We start from the raw sequence: 21,782 nt of genomic DNA on the forward strand, positions 1-21,782 counted from the left end.
AACAGGCTGGCTAGGATAACTAGCTTGCGCGGCACTATTTTATATATTTACGTGCCGAGTATGTGTGTGTTGTGAATTCTGAGGCCACGTTTATAGTAGTGTGGGGTATACAGTGGACGTCGTTTCAATATATTGGGGCGGAAGAGAGTATTTTAGGGTAATATTTAGTACATTGTCTGTCATGAGATACTCCGCTTGTCGGCTAACTGCTAACGTGCGCGGACTGATGACGACATCAACATTCGCAGCAGCAAAACAAGTCTATTATATATATCTATGCTATTAATAGCCCGTCCATCGGCGCCGGGCATAAGAAGTTAATTAAACTTGACAGACATTATATCGACGATAATTATCGATATCGAGTTATATGAAAATAATTTTATAATTTTATCGCGATAACGTTTTTGGCCATATCGCCCAGCCCTACGTTAGAGAGTTGACAGGGGCTCACCAGTACATATAATGTCTCCGGGGGAGAAATATTTCGATCACAGATTTTTGAAATATTGATATCAATGACGCTGTACAGCGTCATCGGCAGAATAAGCATGGCGGGGAATGGCGCTGAAAAGCGTCAACGGCGATTAAATGGTTAATTGTGCCAATTCTCCCCTGTCTTGAACATTGCTTGCATATGCCCCCCACTGGCCGGTTGTAGGGAGGATAGAAGCCTTGCATCACGTGTCCCCTCCGATACGAGGAGGCAGCCTGTCACATCTTTTCACCTGCCAGCGCGGACTCTCATTGGCGAGGTGTAACGTGTGGGAGGCTCACACTACCCCCGCCATTTCCTGTCTCTGCTGTGCAGGCGTCCCCAACCGACCTGTAGGAGTCGCTGTCCACAACGTCCAGATTACCACCCATCGACTTCCACCCGCTAACTCTGCCAATTGAGTTAGTATGACGACTGGCCCAAGCCGGAGGCAACGCCGACAGCCGGAGTCGAACCCGGTGTATCTTGCGTTGGTGATGAGCGCAATGTCCGCTGCGCCACCCAGCCGCCCATGAAATCCTTTTTTCTGTATGAGCCCCTGGGAGTGTGCTAGATAAAAAGAGATAAAAAGTATAAAATACAGTCAAAAGTCAAAAGTATGTAAAGTGTTCAGTCAATATACATATATACAATACAGAGTAAAAAGAGTAACAGTGAGGTACAATGCAGAAATGGGATGAGGTACAAACTTAAGGTAAGGTTCAATGAGGTATGAATTGTAGTGCAAATCTCTTTACTAATAAATATAAAGAGACAGATTTTCATGAGGGAATCCCCTTTATATACACAAGAGAGAGGGGGGGGGGGAGAATACAACTGGGGGGAGTTTGAGTGAAATAGCTCATAGGGAGGAGACTAATGTCTTCATCCTCCTCAGTGGGTGTCCTGGGATTGGGTGGGGAGGGTAGTTGAGCTGGGCAGTGGGGGAGGGTGGGATGGGGGGCACGAGTGTTGTGGGTTTATATGTTTAATCTTCTGTACATTTTCGGTGAAATGTTTAAATTGAAAAATCGTATAATAATAATATAAATGTAATAATAATAGAAAATGTAATACAAAAAAACTTCCAAGTTTCAAGATGATTTATTGTTCCTCTTTTCCTCCCTGTATCCAGACTCTCTATGGGACAATGTCTCTGTTTGCGATGAGGACAACAGTGTTGTCCCCGGGCTGTGTTGGAGCCCCGGTCCGAGCCACGAGGAGGAGGGTCCAGACTCCCTTCAGACCGGAGAAGAACTCTGCAGCCGTGACCTCCAGCCCCTCTCTTCAGACTGTGCCATCGCCGACGGTGAAGAGAACAACGGTGAGGAGAGAGAAGGCGGTGGCAGCGATGACGAGTGGAGGGAACAAGGACATCGGTTGACTCTGACGAGGCAGAAAAGAAAAAAGAAAGCGGAGATACTCAAAAAGAAAACGGCGACATCAAGTGAGAAGATAACGAATCCAGCAGAGTCCAAGAGCCACAATCCACGCGCTAAAATAAAAAGAGTCCCCCCATTTTGCTGCAAAGTGTGCGGACAGTCTTTCTGCTATGAGGGTCCACTGTGGAAACACGTCCAGAAGCACGACACGGGCACAGACGTCTGCGGTGTGTGTGGGAGACGTTTTGAATCGGAAGAGAGCCTGAGACTTCACTTGAAGACGTACGTGAGAACGAACGTTTTGGTGACCCACGCGAGGATCCACACGAAGGAGAAACCCTACGTTTGCACTCACTGCAGCAAAGGATTCTCCCGCAGAGAAAGCCTGACCGATCACCTGAGAATCCACACGGGGAAACTCCTTTGTTGCAGCGACTGCGGCCGGATGTTCAACGCGAACAGAAGCCTCAAAGCGCACATGAGAGTGCACTCGGGAGAGAGACCGTACGTCTGCACCGTCTGCGGGATGGCGTTCGTTCGCAGCAGCAGTCTGGTGGGCCACGCAAGGGTTCACACGCGGGAGAGACCCTACGGCTGCGGCGTGTGCGGCAAGAGGTTCTCCCAGAATTGGTCTCTGAAGATCCACACGATGATCCACACGGGGGAGAGGACGCACGCCTGCTCCCTCTGCGAGAAGACCTTTTACAAGAGCGAAGCACTGAAGGTCCACCTCAGGACGCACACGGGGGAGAAACCCCACCTCTGCAACGAGTGCGGCTGCGTCTTCAGCCAACGCGGCGCCTTCATGCGCCACATGATCGCTCACACGCGGAAGCGAGCCTACTGCTGCACGGTCTGTGACAAGAGTTACCCACGAGAAGACCACCTGAGGAATCACATGAAGAAACACACAGGGGACATAATACCGGTAGATCCGTTAGTACCGGTATATCCATTAATACCGGTAGATCCATTAATAGTGGCAGATCCTAGGCGGCTGGATGGCGCAGCGGACTAAGTGCTCGTCACCAACGCAAGAGACACTGGTATCGAATCCGGCTGTCAGCATTGCCTCCGGCTTGGCCAGCCGTCATATAATTCTTAGACTAGAAGTCTTTATTTGTCATGCAGTTTTTTAACACGCACGCGAGATGGGCGACCCACAGGAACACACACACACACACACATATGCACTGAGTCGCCGATACTGGCTCGATTGGCAGAGTCAGCGGGAGGGAAGCCGTGGGTGGGTCCGGGTCGTTGTGAACAGCGACTCCTACAGTTCGGTCGGGGCGCCTGCACAGCGAGGGAAGGATCTGGAGGGAGGTAGTGTGACCTTCCACACGTTACACTCTCCCAGTGAGAGTCCGCGCTGCCAGGTGAAAAGAAGTGGTGGGCTGGGTTAGTCTCCGCCCTCCCAGACCGACGGTAGCGGGTAGAGTGCGCAACAACCAGGAAGGGGATTGGGAATTGGCATAACGACTAACATTGGGAGGGGAGAAAAAACTGAAAAAGGAGGGGGGGAAATACTTTAATAAAAAATAGTGGCAGATCCATTCTGATTATTTTGAGGGGAAAACGGTAGTGTACAGCCCTATAGACCTGTTCGCTGTATACGTCAGACTCGGTGTTCTGCGCATCAATGGGGCAAAAAGGAACATAATCCTGGTCAGCTAGCAATCTAAACAATCAACCATGCCAAAGCTATATATGTTAAAAGGTGAAAGACGTGCACTCACTCAGCTGACTTGGCAAAATGACATCCAGCCGTTTTCGTTTGAAACTACTTTTAGTCAGGGGAGTGTCATGGTTTCTCCATAGAGCCCTGTCGTACTTTTTTAGCGCAGCAGCTCGCGCAGGTAGGGGGCGACTTAGTCACGTGACTCGGTTGGTATTGCCGATTGGCTGGAACACGGTATGTTTGAATACAGCGAACAGGTCTATTGGCACAGGATTACATGGGGAGCCGTGGTAATAGAAAGAGACCTCTGGTTCCAAGATGCACACGCAATACGCTTTTACAGACGTGTCCCGATATTGAACTTGACACCCATAGTTTTGAACAACATTACCTTGTCAAATCTAATTTAGAACAATGCCAAATGCACGGCCTGATGCAAAAATGGACTCATACGGAGTGTTTTTCAATGACTAATCACATCTGATGTATAAAGAACTTGATATAGCGGTTATAGTACTGGTGCAGCTCAATCAATTAGAGTATCGTGGAAAAGTCCATTTATTTCGCCGCATTGATGCAGTAATTAAATAATTTTTGTGCAAAAGGAGCCCCAACTAAGTACTGAGTGAACAAATGTCAGAACAGGCTGACATTTATATATTAAATTTTTTATTTTTTTTATTGGTTCCATGCAGGGCCCGAATTTAAAGCCCGCCACCCGCCAGATTTTAGGTTTGGCGACTGCCACTGAGAGGTCTGTCCGCCATGTGGCGGGTCACAAAATAGTCATGTAAAATAATTAAAACGGCATGTTTTGGTCTTACGACAGGCCTAATTTGTGGCTTGTTTACCGATGTCACATCCACTACTCTTCTGTCCTGACTTCCCGTGGCGCCTGCTTGTACTGTAGGGAGCTAACTAAGCTAAGCTAATTAGCGTTAGCTGCTAATCCTGGAAACGCTCGAAGCACAGTCAGCGAGTCCACAAAACCAGTTCCATTAGTGAGGAAAGGGGTTATATTAACGAGGCTTGACAACAGGGGTTCAAAGATAACTTCACATTTATTGGCTATTGGTTTATTTATATCGCTTCATGGAGCCTGGTGCTGCTTGCACTGTAGGGAGCTAACTAAGCTAAGCTAATTAGCGTTAGCTGCTAATCCTGGAAACGCTCAAAGCACCGTCAGCGAGTCCACAAAACCAGTTCCATTAGTGAGGAAAGGGGTTATATTAACCCTTTAATCGCCGTTGACGCTGAAACACGTCATTCCCCGCCATGCTTATTCTGCCGATGACGCTGGACAGCGTCTTTGATATCAATATTTCAAAAATCTGTGATCGAAATCATATTTCTCCCCCGGAGACATTATATGTACTGGTGAGCCCCTGTCAACTCTCTAACGGTTCAAGAGCGCCATCTGGTGGCCGATCGGCAGATCGTCCAGGGAAGTGGAAGCTGGTGCTCATTTCAATTTGGTCCGATCACTCGCTATAGGTCCCGGGACTCGAGCTCGACACAATGGATATCGATCCGTTGCCAATAACTCGATAAACAACATGATTTGGACGTATATACTATTATACAACCTGGAAATGGATCGGGTATTTCTATATCCCATAATAGAAAAAATTCTGTTCCACGCTCGTCTCCCAACGGCGAGAGGAAGCTACGGTGAGTTTCAGCGTTATTTTGTAATGTCTTCTATACTAACTGCTCCAATGATCATATCACCCACACTAGATGAATGATATAACGTTGCCCACGGAATTATAAACGACCCCCCCCCCCCCCCATCCGGTCATCATCAGATCATACGTAGTAACTTCTAGAAGTACGTCCATTTGAAGAAAAAAAAATCTCGTGCCGATTGCTATCAAACTGTATACAATCATCAATATAATGCATTTAGGGCTATAAATCACGTTCTGGAGAAAGCTGCAGAAAACGATAAAAACATACTTATACTTTAGACCGTATTTTACTATGAATATGTGAATGAAAAAGTATAACGTTGCTACACCCTGAACAATAGATATAGGACTTTGAATGGGCCATGGTAATGTCAATTTAGCAATACAATTTAAAAAGTTATAGCCCTGCAAAGAAGGGGAACTTCTCCATGTTAAATAGGGCTGGCGAGGGATGGTAAATTATGAATTTAACCCCGGCGATCAAAGGGCTAACGAGGCTTGACAACAGGGGTTCAAAGATAACTTCACATTTATTGGCTATTGGTTTATTTATATCGCTTCATGCATCCACCAGGCTCTGTGTGTTCTGTTTACATCTTAGTCTAGTGTGTGTGTACTGTGTGACATCATCAACTACGCGACTCAGACGGAGATGCATCCAGCTGCAGGACCGCAGAACCCATAAAAGGCTGCATACTATTGCTCAGACGGGGGCTCTCTCTCTCCCAATAGTATCCAGCTGCAGGGCCGCAGAACCCATACGAGGCTCCTATGCATCTCCTTTCTCTCGCTCTCTCTCTCCCCCCCCCCCCTCTCTCTCTCGCTCTCTCTCTCTCTCTCTCTCTACGTTCAATATGATTTAAAGCCAAACGTTACACTATAAATACTAACTGTATAGTTGATGACCATTTCATTTCATTATCTGAAATATTCTAAAATCATTAAGTCTGCTATAAGCCATTATCCCTTTGGTTTTCTTTTTTATGTTGACTGTGAGAAAATAATAATCACACAGAGGACTTCACATTCACACACAAACCTTCACATTTTATTATGTTCTGTTAAATCCTGCAAAGAGGGTAGAGTGAGGAGTCTGATGATGTTTAACAGTAGGTTACAATTTAAGCTTAAGATTGAATTGACATGTATTGATTAATCAATCATCAATAAATATATTAAAATAATTTGCTTAAAATTTTACTCTGGCCTCTTATTTAAGTGTATTCTTCAACATAATACCCTATCTACTTGAAATGTACTGATATTTTTTTATATATAGGCCTATGTGACACAAAAATGCGTTTTCTTTTGGCTGGTAAGAAATATGCTTGGCGGGTAGATTTTGCCCATCTACCCGCCACTGGCCGGTGAGTCAAAAAGTAAATTTCGTGCCCTGGTTCCATGTAATGTAAACAATTTTATTTGAAGGTTGCACTGAAAATTAAAACCTTCCTGGATCGATTTTACTACGACCAAAAACAATTTACTACCCCAAATTCGGAGACGCCGATTAGCACGGGACTAATATTTATCAGATGACTGTGTTTGCTGAAATATGGTAGGTCATTTGTGCTGGAATTTATATTTGACAAATTATGGACATGGCAAGATTCACACTGGGATTAAGATCAAACGTCCTACTATCACGTCCCGTCATAGTAGGCCACGCTTATATACACTTTTGACGCTTGTCAGTACTCTGTATCTCAGAGACGGACTGTAGTCATACTGGATAATACCTGCCGCTCTGGCTACTTATGGAAACAAATGTAAAATAATTGGCCCATACGTTAAGTCTGTACATGCCCCGCAATAAAAGCTGAGACCTACACCACATTGCACCCAAAGCAAGGAAGTTTGTTTTCAAGTATTATTATTATTTTTTTTTTTACATGTTTTTGAATCAAATTGATACATTTTTCAGATTTTTGATTGCTGATTGTTGTTAAAGATTGTTGATAACGAAGATCAACGTTACATTGTAAGATGATGCACTGGGTTAGGGCATTTACAAGCTTGTAGCTTCAGCCCTAACCTTTTCGGCCAACTTGTAATTTGATATGCATGCGTAGGCCTGCCGCGATAAGCAATAAATCGATTAATTGCCGCGATAATTAAAATTAATGCAATGATTTTGACGGGCGCGATTAATTGCTATTTGCGCGTTTGTTTTAATGAGGCGGAACCAGTGCCGCTTGTCAGTCACTGTCCGTGTTGGGAGGCGGGCCGCTGGCTTTACTACAGAGCACAGCACAGGAGCTCCGTGGGGCAAGTAGCGTTATTTATAGTGTAACGTTAGCTATTTTTAGACCCAAGTAGTTACTCGCTACTGCCCGGAGAAACTGGACTGCTAAATAAAGATGAAAGATCGAGTGTTGATTCTCATTCAATGCTAACAACATTAGCTAAATAGCTAACAAACGAAATACAATGTATAGCATAGCTACAACACAGAATAACATTAATACAATTACATGCATCATTGTTTACAATGAACGGGTGGGGCTAGTCAAAGGACTGGACACGGGGACAAGTTAAACATGAATTCATTTATTATAACGTAGTAGGTAGTTTCGAGTCGTGCTGCAGTGCCTACGCACCACAGCTATTCTATTATATACTGCTTTGACGCTTCCTCCTCATCGTTGATTGCCTGTAGTAGCTGCATCTAACGTTAGTAGCTAACGTTAAAACTAACCTAAAGTTAGTTGTTCACCAACAATCTCAATATTTGTTTTATCATTAGCTCAAAAACACAGAACCGGACGAGACAAGTTGTCGGCTCATAGGTTCTGCTAGGATAATCACAACAATACTTCCGGTCCGGTCGGTGGGCTTCAAAATAAAAATCTAAAACACCTAAAAATACGGAGCGGTGGGCTTCAAAATAAAAGTTTGGGGAAATAAATGTCTAAAAAAAAAAATCTCTAACCGGTCGCAATAATATCGCTTATCGCGATATTTTCGGGGGCAATTAATCGCCCAGCAAAATGTGTGGCAGGCCTATGCATGCGTTTGTTTTTTTTGTAAATGCTAAATGGCTCGAAATAAACTTCATTCATTCATACAGTGGCCACTGGCCACATTGCTCGGGGGCACACTGAACACCTTGCAATGATTGCCAGTGTAGTGTAGAGGTCTAAAGCACTCACCTACCACCTCAGAGAACCTCTGTGTGCGTTACCAGGGAAACGTCTTGCCGCTGGGTGAAAAGAAGCGACTGGTGACTCCCCTGGCCAACAGTAGAGTAGTCTACACCCTCACCTGGCCAACAGTAGGGTAGTCTACAGTTAGATATACAGTGCATCCGGAAAGTATTCATACCCCTTCACTTTTTCCACATTTTGTTATGTTCCAGCCTTATTCCAAAATGGATTAAATGTTTTTTTCCCCTCAAAATTCTACACACAATACCCAATAATGACAAAGTGAAAACGTTTTTTTCTTATTTTTTGCAAATTCATTAGAAATGTAACAGAATAAACACATACGTACATACCGGTAAGTATTCACACCCTTTACTCAATACTTTGTTGAAGCACCTTTGGAAGCAATTACAGCCTCAAGTTAAAATACACCTATTTTTGGGCAGTTTCTCCCATTCTTCTTTGCAGATTGTCTCAAGCTCCATCAGGTTGGATGGGGAGCGTCTGTGCACAGCCATTTTCAGATCTTTCCAGAGATGTTCAATCGGGTTCAAGTCTGGGCTCTGGCTGGGCCACTCAAGGACATTCACAGACTTGTCCTGAAGCCACTCCTTTGTTATCTTGGCTTTGTGCTTAGGGTCGTTGTCCTGTTGGAAGGTGAACCTTCGCCCCAGGTCCAGAGCACTCTGGAGCAGGTTTTCATCCAGGATCTCTCTGTACATTGCTGCATTCATCTTTCCCTTGATCCTGACTAGTCTCCCAGTTCCTGCCGCTGAAAAACATCCCCACAGCATGATGCTGCCACCACCATGCTTCACTGTAGGGATGGTATTGACCAGGTGATAAGCGGTGCCTGATTTCCTCTAAACATGACTCTTGGCATTCAGGCCAAAAAGTCAATGGTCTGAGAGTCCTTTTAGGTTTAAAAAATATATATAATAATAAATATGTATGATCCTGTATTGTGCGCTATATCATATCACATATAATAATATTATAATTAATTTGCATATTATATTGAACTATATTTCACTATATCACTATTATATTATGGTACTATATTGTATTGTATATATCATGTACTATATATCTCACATCACATTATATATGTGCTGCATACACTTATGTACTATATACTATTATATATGCTATTATATACTGCAGGTATACGATACTGTAATGTGTACTATATGTGTACTGAAATGTGTACTATATATCTACTATGTAAATCAAAAAATAAAATCAAAAATGTAACGTAGGGCCCGACAAGCCTAGTGCTTCTCCCTAGCCCTTTTCGGACAATGCTGCAATAGCAGCTGGTAAAACTTTGGTGATTTATGGAATGGACGTTATGTGTCCAAAGCCCAAAATAAAAAATAACAACTGAACTGAACTAGGTGCCTTTTGGCAAACTCCATGCAGACTGTCATGTGCCTTTTACTGAGGAGTGGCTTCCGTCTGGCCACTCTACCATAAAGGCCTGATTGGTGGAGTGCTGCAGAGATGGTTGTCCTTCTGGAAGGTTCTCCCATCTCCACAGAGGAACACTGGAGCTCTGTCAGAGTGACCATCGGGTTCTTGGTCACCTTCCTGTCCAAGGCCCTTCTCCCCCGATGGCTCAGTTTGGCCGGGTGGCTAGCTCTAGTAAGAGTCCTGGTGGTTCCAAACTTCTTCCATTTGCGAATAATGGGGACGACTGTGCTCGTTGGCACCTTCAAAGCTGCAGACATTTTTTTGTACCCTTCCCCAGATATGTGCCTCGATAGAATCCTGTCTCGGAGGTCTACAGACCATTCCTTGGACTTCATGGCTTGGTTTGTGCTCTGACATGCACAGACAACTGTGGGACCTAATGTATACAGGTGTGCCATTAAAAATCATGTCCAATCAATTTAATTTACCACAGGTGGACTCCAATCACGTTGTAGAAACATATCAAGGATGATCAGGAAACTGGATGGAGCTGAGCTTAATTTTGAGTGTCATAGCAAAGGGTGTGAATACTTATGTACATGTGATATTAAATCTTTATTTTTAATACATTTGCAAAACTTTCTAAATCTTTTTTCATTTTGTCATTATGGGGTATTGTGTGTAGAAGTTTGAGGGAAAAAATGAATTTAATACATTTTGTAATAAGGCTGTACCATAACAAAATGTGGAAAAAGTTAAGTGGTATGAATACTTTCCAGATGCACTGTATAAACACTAGATGGCTCAAGGCTGAGTCTCCCGCATAGTTCACCGGCGGCCATCTTGCTTGAGTGGAATACTGCTTTAAGGTGATTATCTGCACACACAAAAATATCTTAACGTGGCTATGATTGATTGATTGATTGATTGATTGAAAAGTTTATTAACAGATTGCAGAATGGGTACAGTACAGCTCAATACATACAATTGTTAAGGGGATGCAGACCAGAGAAAGACTTTCGTCTTGTTTACATCAGGGTCCCCCATTTTCAATTCATCATAACATATATGACATACATGACATACAGATAGACAGTACTGCTACATCTATACATTTATGACATCAGATTTGCAAATACAGTACTGTTTGTGATACAAAAGTGTCCAGAAAAGGAGTGTATATACATTTGGCGTAGAAACTACATTGGAGGAGGTTGGTTGGGTGAGGCCTGTACATTGGAGGTGGGGGGGGGGGGGGGGGGTTGGGTAGGGGACACACACACATTTTACACTGTACATTGGAATACTGACAAAGCCTTACTTGGTCATTTACTGTACAACTAGGTTAGGACATTTGTAGGGGCCAGTTTCGAATTGCAGTCTCACGTAGGTGTTTTTTGAGAGTGTTTTTGAAAGTGGGTAGTGATTCACATTCCTTTACAGCTTTAGGTAGGGCGTTCCACATTGATGTGGCATAATTGCGAAACGTGTTTAGTCCCTTGTTTGAGCCGAATCTGGGTTTTACATGATTTGTGGAGCTCCCTCTGGTGTTGTGATCGTGGTATTCACTGACCTTTGGGAAGTATTTTGCCATGTACATGGGTACCTTGGTCGCGTAGTGTATCTTGTAGACCAGGCCCATTGCAAGTTGCTGTACTCTGTCGTCTACTCTAAGCCATCCTAGGTTGTCAAAGTGGGCAGGGGTGAGGTGGGTTCTAGGAGTCAGGTCAAGTAGTAGTCTGACTAGCTTGTTTTGAGATGTTTGTAATTTGTTTTTTAGTGCCTTTGAGGTGCTTTGGTACCATGAGGTGCAAGCATAGTCGTAGTACCCTTGAATGAGTGCTCCTGCCAGAGTCTTCAGGGTATTCTTGTTTACCAGAGAGGAGATCCGGTACAAGAATCGCGTTCGTTGGTTGACTTTTTTTATTACATTGGATGCCATTTTGTCACAGGAAAGATTAGCCTCTAGGATGGAACCCAGGTAGGTAATTTCATCTTTCCTTGTGATAATATTGTCACCCACTGTAACCGAGAAGCCGACGGTCTTGCTGAGTTTGTTATTTGAACCGAAGAGAATGAACTCTGTTTTGCTTGGAAGATTTTTTTTTATAATAAAATCTTTTTATATATATATATATATATATATATATATATATATATATATATATATATATGAAAGTCCATTAACAGTATGATAACTACATCATAAATTTTCTTTTTTTTTCTTTTTATTGGTCTTTTTCCCCCTCCATTTTCCTCCGATTTTCTCCCATCCCAATGTTAGTCGTATGCCAATTCCCAGTCCCTTCCTGGTCGCTGCGCACTTACCCCCCACAGTCAGATCATCTGGGAGAGTGGAGGCTACCACGTGCTTCCTCCGACACACGTCCAGCCAATCACCGCTTCTTTTCACCTGGCAGCGCGGATTCTCATCGAGAGGGCGTAGCGACAGCGTGTGGGAGGACCACACTATCCCCCTCAAGTCCTATCCGCGCTTAGCAGGCGCCCCGACCGAACTGTAGGAGTCGCTGTTTACAACGACCCGGACCCACCCCGCCAGCTTCTCCCACCCTCTAATACAGCCAATTGTATTAGTGCAGACGGCCAGCCAAGCTGGTGACAACCCCGGAGCTGTGAGCTGGATTCGAACAGGCGAATCCAGCTCACAGCTCCGGGGCTGGTGACGAACGCAATCTCCGCTCGGCCACCTAACCGCCTCTACATCATACATTTTTAACAAACCAAACGGTTGAAAATTTAGCAAGCTATGGTTATTTCAATAGTACATGCACCATAGACATGCATGTTATGAGTGGGCGTGCTCCACCCACGCAAGATGGCCACCATGTGGCAACGTCGGTCTCCGTTGGCCAGCAGCACAGGTGAGTCATCTAGTGATATATATCTATGGTCTCTACACCCTCCCCAGACCGACAGTAGGGTAGTCTACACCCTCCCAAGACTGACTGTACGGTGGTCTACACCCTTCCCAGACTGACTGTAGGGTAGTCTACACCCTCCCAAGACTGACTGTACGGTGGTCTACACCCTTCCCAGACTGACTGTAGGGTAGTCTACACCCTCCCAAGACTGACTGTACGGTGGTCTACACCCTTCCCAGACTGACTGTAGGGTAGTCTACACCCTCCCCAGACCGACGGTAGGGTGGTCTACACCCTCCCCAGACCGACTGTAGGGTAGTCTACACACTCCCCTGGCCAACAGTAGGATAGTCTACCCCCCAGACTGACTCTAGGGTAGTCTACAGTACACCATCCCCAGACCGACTGTAGGGCAGCGCAACAACCAGGAGGGTATTGTCATTACTAAATTGAGGAGATGGGAGCATTTTTTTCCCTTTTTTTTTTTTACACAACCTAGAATGTGATTTCTCAACAAAGCAAAGCTGAATTCAGTGGAGGCTGTGAAGCCACATTAACTACCATTTGTATTATTGTAATATCCACAAACATCAACTGTTAAAACAACAATGTATTTAGAATGCCTGCTAATGCTCTCACAATGTTAAAACGAAGAACAAGATCTGGGAAATACTGTAAGATTGAATAAATGTCACAATAAAGTAAGATAAATGTCATAAATTATTACTTTGGAAAAACAGACGTGTGTTCACTGCTTTACAGGCTCATGTCACTCACTCGGCAGCTGATGGATGGGAATGCAGTCACTCTGTGTGGTTATAAACATTTATTGATTAAATAAATTAATTAAATTTTAGTGCATTAATCAGTGCATAGGTTGAGATGATGTGAGAACGGGGGAGCAGGGCCGAGGAGGATCCCTGGAGCGGATCTGCTCGCCTGGCTGAGGAGGAAGGGGGGAGAAACACTTTATTCACCAATATATACAGCTTGCTCTCGCTTAGAATATGTAGATAAAGTATTAATCAACCACAGGGAGAATGTACAATGTGTACATATTACAAATAACTAGGGCTGTACCGAATGTCATTATTTTTATTTTTTTACATTCAAAGCTTCTATTGAAGTTTTCGAATGAAGCTTTGAATGTCTGTTGTCATATTTTGTGATGTAATCATAAAAAAAAAAAATCCTCAAACTAAATCCTCAATTTGAATAAAGTGATTAATCTGATTAAATGAGCCTAAAAAAATCAACTTTCTTTAATGAATATAACTAGTCTGCTTCGTCAACATAAATAATCCAATAAGGGCACGTTGGTACGAAAGTGATGGTGACGTCTTGATGGAGCACCAAGCGGATGCAGATAGGCTACATCATTTATGATAAATGTTTTATTAAACATTTTATGACTAGTCATATACTATCATAGTATAAGTATAATACCATAATAGTGTAGCCTAATCTTTATCTGCAACTGTGAAGAAAAACCCCATTGGTTTAAACAGAATGAATAGACACATAAAATTAAAATATTCAAATGTTGATTTAGAATTCAAATGTCAACGTTATGAATGAAGCTTCGAACTATTCGGTACAGCCCTACTTATAACCATAATCATAGTAATGCTGTGTTTGTATCAGGGTGGGTGTGTGGTTTAGTCTAGTGGTGAGAGCACTCGCCTGTGACCACCAGTGTTGTAGTACTCGAGTCCTGGACTGATTTTCAGGACTCGTGACTAGACTTGGTACTAGAGCACTGATGACTCGGACTTGGACTTGAGCATTGACTGCATTCGGACTCGGAAGGTGCAGACTCGGACTTGTTAATTGATAAATACCGTTTTTCTTTAGTAATAGGCCCTAATCATTTGACATAAGATATTGATGGCTAGTGCATTTGTTTGGCTATTGTGTCACAAAGTAAATACACTCCCTTTGAAATTGTGACCGCTGTGTTCAGTTATGTTTAATGTAGACTTTTTTTTTTTTTGTATGTCAGCTCAGACCCAACCTTGATGACTTGGACTCGGACTAGGGTAATGGGGACTCGACTCAGGCTCTTCTTTGGTGACTCGGACATGGACTCGGAACACTAGGGACTCGAGACTCGACCTCGAGATTTAGTGACTTGACTACACTGGTGACCGCAGTCCTTATTGGTTCGACCCCCGGTCGTAGTGTTTGTTTTGGACTTTTGACGATACGAAACGTAAATATATTACTTATGGCTATAACATAAAGTACATTATCAGGGTTCCCACAGACATTGCAAAATGAAATTCAAGGACTTTCAAGTACTTTTCTAAGCACTATTTTTCATTTTAAAAGGGCATTTAAAAGGATACAATTCACTTTTAAATGCAGTTTTTTATAGCCAATTTCTGACAATTGGTTACACTTTAAATAAAAACAATTTATTTCTTGACTCAGAACTATTTGATCGTGGATGAACAAAACTTTCAATGCGAATGGTTGATTTGAATTTCAATGACTTTTTAAGCACATTGTTAAAAGATTTGCTGTTTCCAAGGAATTCCAGGCCTTGACTTAATTTTTTTTTAATTATTAAGCACTTTAAACACTTCATGGAACTTGTGCGAACCCTGATTATGTACCTTTTTCCTCTGTGGTCGATAAGTACTGTGATGTGAATGGGCCGAGTAATGACGTCAGGAGCAGGGACTCAAGTGGCTGTCATTATTGAACTCCGGTGTTACTGATTGTGCGCGGGGATGAGACACTGAGACTATTGATAAGCCAGTGGGACTCAGATATCGGGGTTGGAGCACCTCGCTACAAGCGGTAACCAGACTCTGTTAGGGCCCGGAGGGTGGGGTCGATCGTGGTCAGTTATCCACCGGCGACGAAGACAATTCAGCCAGCCGTCCACAGGATCGCGTAGAGCAAGGAGGGGAGTACTGGCTACCTCGCTCCTAAAGAATATTACTTGGAACGTCCTCGCGGACGCCGAGTACGATTACTAGGTTACAACTACAAACCTGGTGGACCACCTGTTCGACGGAGCCTTCTCCCGAGAGTTGGACGGGGTCCAAAAGCACAGACCCCCGGGACGGGTCGCGCCGTGCGGGCGAGTTAAGTCCACTGCTACCCACATTGCACTTAGTATAGGATTTTGTATTATGATCTATTTTTATAACTGTATAGGCCTACTGTATATATATATTGTATATTGTATCTTGTGTATCTTCTAGTTATATTATCGGTATCATATCGTGCCTCTTAATTAACCTGCATATTGGCTAGTTCTTCATATGCCCTATATATTATATAGCCCAGGCTGGTATATTTTATATATCGTGTGACCAGTTGAAGGGGAACAGGGGAAGCAAGAGGGAGGGGTAATTAGGACCTGGGGAGTATTCCGTAATTAGTGTACAGTTGATCTATTGTCTATGAGTGCCTATTTGAGAGAGTGATTAGCGGGCCGTGTGTGTGATTAGGCATATACTTTGTATAAAGCGCAGTGCCTCTTAAGGAGGGTGTTTAACGTGTGTGATAGGACATACCGTGTTCACATTTGCCGTGCCTCATATGGAGGGTGAGTTACGTATGCAGAAGACCTTTACGGTACCCGATTATTCCCCCCAATTAGAGACCCCTGGTCCCCTGCATGAATTACTTATGTTGTGTAATAAGGTGTCCTATTGTGCATGAGGCCTGAGTACTGATGTACCTAGGGGAAGGGTGGCGGAGGACGAGCAGCGAGAGAGGGTTGACTGGTAGCGGGAGGTGATTCCCTAAATATTCACGTGGACCAGTTGGTCGGATAGAGTGTGTGACTATTATAAGTGCATTGTGTATGTACCGTACCTCATTCAAACTAAGGGTTGTTGCCTATATAAAAGTGTGCTGTGATATGTGCTCTACCTAGTACCTAGAGGTGAAGGGTTTACCTATATATAAGTGCTGTAATTTATAGTGTGCTTAACTTAGAGGTGATATAATTTACCTAAGGGACGCCTGGCTATACCTGCTGCATTCTCTGGTTCTGCTAAACCCTGTCATGTCTCCGGAGGGGAAATTCGTATCGGCTTCATGGCTCATAGGTTTTAATTAATAGATCCTGTGTCCTCTGTATAATTGTTTAGCATAGGTACCTTTATGAAATAAAGTTGTTATTCCTTGTACCCCGGTTGTGCAGTTGGTTATTTCAGGGCATTTGGACAAATAGCAGTTTCCCTGCTACATAGCAGTTGCTCCTGCTAATGGTATAACTCACGTATTTATTACAGTACTTTAGGTTTTCTGATGAGACCGCGTTGAATACGAGTAATGTAAAGGAGTGGTGACGATGGTGCAACGAGAGACACACCTCACTGGTACCATGACAACAGGACCTTGCATACATTGCACAGGAAGCGTATAACAAATTAGACACAAGATATGCATGTTTAACACTCAGTAGTAGATCAGTGTATCGATAGGTTATGTATATAACCTAGTTATATGAGTACTGGCTGAGCGTCTTGCTCTTCGCCATCGAGATGTACCTCATCTCCAGTGCCTACTGTACTTCATTAACGAAAAACAAATGCACCCAGCATCTGACCAGGCCCCGCCCCAGTGCCGTACTATAAGGCACCGGGCGTGGTCACCACTCGCCCTTCCTCGGAAAAAGTTCCCATCAGAAAACCCCTCCCAAGGGACCTCAGGGCGCGCTAAGAGCAAGACGCTCAGCCAGTAGGCTACTCCTATAACTAGGTTATATACATAACCTATCATTATATAGTCGTATTGGCGAATCGCGCCTTGCTCTTCGCCATCGAGATATGGGGACAGAGCAGACGCGAGGACCGACAAATGCACCCCCTGAGGACCCGTAAGCCCACATCAGGGGGGAGGGGAGTCCCGTCACCCCTCCTTCCTAGTGAAGAGGGGGCGGCAGTCAACTCCACCCAAGTGCGAAAAAGAGAGAACTAGAAACCTCTAAACGCACAGCACAGGCGGGACCACGTGTGACACAACACCTTGTGATCCACACCCACACATCCCTGCTAACCCACCGAAAGGTGGGAAGCAGGGGAGGTTCCAGACCTCAGAACCGCCTGGGAGACAGAACCCCCGGTCATGTCCATGAGGTAAAACCTTACGAAGGGACCCGGGGAGGACCATGAGGCCGCAGCACAGATGTCCTCCACCGAGGCCCCTCCTAACACGGTGGCAGAGGCCGCCACCCCATGAGTGGAGTGCGCCCTGACACCCCCAGGGGGGCCAGCCCAGCCAACGTGTAGCAAAGGGCAATGCCCTCGCACAACCAATGGGACAGGCGCTGTTTCGACAGTGCCTTACCAGCGCGAGAGCCACCGCAACAGACAAAAAGTTGATCGGTAGCCCTGAGGCCCTGAGTACGGCTGAGGTAAATCCCCAAGCCCGGACCGGACATGACAGGTGAAGGCTTGCCTCTAACTCACTAGCGTGAGGAGGCGGATGAAAACGCCTGAACCACAATATCCCCGGAGCAAAAGAGCTTCGGATATTTTTTGGCACGAAGACTGGGTTAGGCCTCAGAGTGGCACCGCTATCGAAACGAATAGACAGACACTCAGGCCGCACCGAGAGAGCACAGAGCTCACCCACTCGCTTAGCGGAGGTGATGGCCAGCAGGAAGGCAGTCTTGAACGACAGCTGTTCCAAAGGCGCTTGCTCAAGAGGCTCAAACGGGGCCTCGGACAACCGACCGAGGACCAATTGAAGATCCCAACTCGGAGCCAGAGAACGTTTCACCGGCTTAAGGCGCCGAGCGCCAAGCAGGAAACGCTTCACAAGAGGGTGTCTTACACCACTCTTGGAAAATACGCCACCTACCCGCGTAACCTGCGATAGTGGAGGGAGCATGCGCGTTCCGGATGGTACCAACCACAGAAGGATCCATCCTCTCCAGACTCACCCTCTCACCAGCCAAACCATCAGCGGCTGGCCCAGCACAGGGAACTAACAGAGACCCGTGCGCTTGAGAGAGGGCCCGCGATGACCAAAGAACAGGCCACGACGGGGCTACCAAGAGCTGGATCAGGACCGGGAACCACACAGCTGCGCCCCGGTCCGGCGCAATCAGGATCAAGGACCTGTGCTCCTCAACGTACCCGCCCCAACAACTGACCTAACAGATGTATGAGGGGAAAGAATCCCAGGCGGCACGCCATCGGTCCCAGACCTGCCTGACTATGTCCGGACGTAATCCCCACCCGTCAGGGTGAGGACCGCCCCGCGACATCCCACCCGTACCCACATACCCTGCCGGGGATGTGGAGAGCCCTCAGGCTGCGCAGATGGAGAACGCCCATAGCCAGCCGCCCGCCGCCCGGTGCAGACGGGGGGAGCGTACTCCTCCCTGTCTTTTTATATACGACGCTGACGTCGTATCGTCCGTCCTGATCAAACACCGTTTGAGCACCAGAAGGACCGCCTTCAATACCAACACATTGAACGTAGCGCAGACCGGGCAGCATGGCTTGCCAGCTGCCCCCTACTGCGTTGGCCCGACACGTCTCCAGCGAGGGAGGCGTCTGTGAAAAACGTGATGTGTGACAGCCTACTGCCCATAGGGACCCCCCTGGTGAGGACCCCAGGCCCTCCCCAGGGGGCGAGGTCCCCCAGTACTGACACGGGAACCTTAGCCGCTTCCACTTGCCTCTCACCGGGTCTATTTCCATACTGGAAAAAAAACACCTCCGTAACCTCCTCCTGGGGTGAAGAAGAGGCCACGAGGGACCACGGAATGAACAGATGCCATCATACCGAGCAGGCGTATCACGGACAGCGCCGTAACCGTCCTAGGACGGAACCTCCCGAGCGTGTCGACAACACGCTCTGAGAGGGATGCCCATAGCAGTCCACCCGTTGACTGGGAAGAGGAGTACTCTACTTCCAGTCTACAGCAAACTCCAGGCTGGTAGGAAACCTGCCTGGTATGAGACCTGACGATCCACCTTGACCGCCAAGGACCAGAACGTCGTCAGGGCAGAATACACTTCGTAACCCCTGACGACGCAGAGGCCCCAGTGCGGCCTCCACGCACTTGGTGAAGATGCGGGGAGCCAGAGAAAAGCCGAACGGCAGCCTCTGGTACTCATACGCTAAACCCTGCAAAGGAAGCGTAGGTAAGCCCTAGGATGGAAGATCGGGGATGCGAATACGCATCCTACAGGTCTATGGAGGAGAACCAGGCCCCCACCTGACAGTGTTCAACAGGTAGGAGACGATCCAAAAAATGCTGAACTTTCCCATGGGACAGGTCCAGCATGGGTCTGACACCCCCCCCTCCCGATTTCTCGGGCACCAGAGAACACCGGGAGGAAAACGCCACGACGATGGCTTGCTTTGTCCACAGAGATTGGATCTCGTTGACCAGAGCTGTCACTGCTGGTGACCCTGACAATAGGGTCTGTACCAAACCCGAAAACGGGTGGGGTTGTGTAAATACAAGTCCCCGCCTCAGCGTTCTCTCCATCCACCTCGACATATGGTACTGCTGTAGCCATATGTGATGATACTCCCAACGCACCCGCTGCCATTCGGCGCAGGTCCGCTAGGAACTGTAGATAGGCGGCCCGGTCCCACCCGCTGTGTGTAGCCAACCCTGGACCCGTGCGAGCAGAGCGTTCCGTGTCGGGACATCTGACCCTGACACTACCCACGAGGCAATCGCACCCAAGGGGGGACCCCGACAGAAAGGGCCGGTTTGATACGGGGGAAGCTGACATCAGTCTAGGTGACAAAAGCTCCCCCACTGAACACCCCTCCAGAACATGCTGAGGAGTTGTTCTGCAGCTGGACATGCAAGGTGTGAGGCCCCCATGGGTTCCTACACACCGTAGCCCTGCAGTGATATTACTACCACCCAAATCACGCGCGCCTGCGAGACCACTGCCAATCTTTCAGGAGTGGGAGGCACCAACATGATACCCGGCCTGGCGAAGGCGAGGTCGGGGAAGCCCGCACTGTGTGCCTCAAAAAGGTTTCGAGCCCCCCTGCTGACAACACTTGTAGTCGACAGACGTAACACCAGGCTCAACCAAACACAGCTTATGGTGTGGGAGCCGCTTGACACCACAACATTCTCACGGACAGACCCAGGCTCAGCCATCAACTGGGTGTCAGCCCCTGCCCCCATGAGAAGCGAAACGTGGGGCCGCATGCGCTTCAACGAAGGCTCGCGGCCTGCAGCCAAAGGAAACAAATCAGAGCCCCTTCTCCACTGGTGTTGGGGGAGGGAGTGGTCGGAGAGCGGGCTGCTCGCGGCAGGACGGCGACAGCTTGTATATTCCAAGCCGAGCTCATCCAACATGGCCGATCCCAGGATACCTCTGGCGGGGGAAACATGGCCGCCTGTCGAGGGCCTCGCCATAGTCGCTGACGAGGCTGTGCTCTCACCTCTGGCTGCGCAGCGTGAGGCGGTGTGGGGCCTAGGACAAATACCGCCCGCGCTCCAGCGGAAGACCAAGATCCTCTGCGGAGAGGGGAGCCCTGAGGAGGGAACCTCCCTGCGGTTATAGCTTGCGGCTAGGTCAAAGCTAATAACGTCAACAACCTCGCGCGATGTTTCGACGTTGGCTGGCCCTCATGGCCCCGCCACCAGACACCATTTTTTACAGAAAAAACAGCAAGTCGAACAAAGTTACTAATCGCTGCCAATTCCATACCGTGGCGGTACAGGCTTAACACAGCCCACCAGCCACTCGCCGGGCCGACCCACCTCATGGCGTCGGCCGGACGGGGCACTGTGTCAACATGCCAGAGGCAAAGGACTGATGCTAAACACGGAGCACCAGTGGTGGTTACAACTAGTAACCTCCACTGTGGTGTGCACCATGAAGGGGTTAATGAATAAATGAACTAAACACCACCAATATACTGTAGAATGGGCTAGCCCATACACACATGTTAAGGGGATGCGGACCAAAGAACCAGTCCCGCATATCATTCATATATTCACAAACAGCACACCAGCCCTAGACCTCAGCCCATTCACCCATGAAAAGGTAAACAAAGCCCCCCCGCAATACTCCCACATTAGACACCGATTGACCGTCAGCATGAATGGTTAAGAGAAGGGAAGACTGTAGACATACATCCCGCAGCGGGGAGA

At 46.6% G+C, this 21,782-nt stretch overlaps 1 protein-coding gene across 1 annotated transcript in view; it reads left to right on the forward strand.

Moving 5' to 3' along the window:
* LOC311241439 (uncharacterized protein) overlaps positions 1-6,336 on the forward strand; it is a 49,182-nt gene extending 42,846 nt beyond the window's left edge. Inside the window, exon 3 of the mRNA XM_084330268.1 lies at positions 1,611-6,336. Coding sequence (XP_084186394.1) covers positions 1,611-2,875 — 1,265 coding nt within the window. The 3' untranslated portion in view covers positions 2,876-6,336. The remainder of the gene's footprint in view (positions 1-1,610) is intronic.
* The last annotated feature ends 15,446 nt before the right edge of the window (positions 6,337-21,782 follow it).

Source organism: Notolepis coatsorum, assembly GCF_963971535.1.
Source record: "Notolepis coatsorum genome assembly, chromosome: 15".
Lineage (NCBI taxonomy): Eukaryota > Metazoa > Chordata > Actinopteri > Aulopiformes > Paralepididae > Notolepis > Notolepis coatsorum.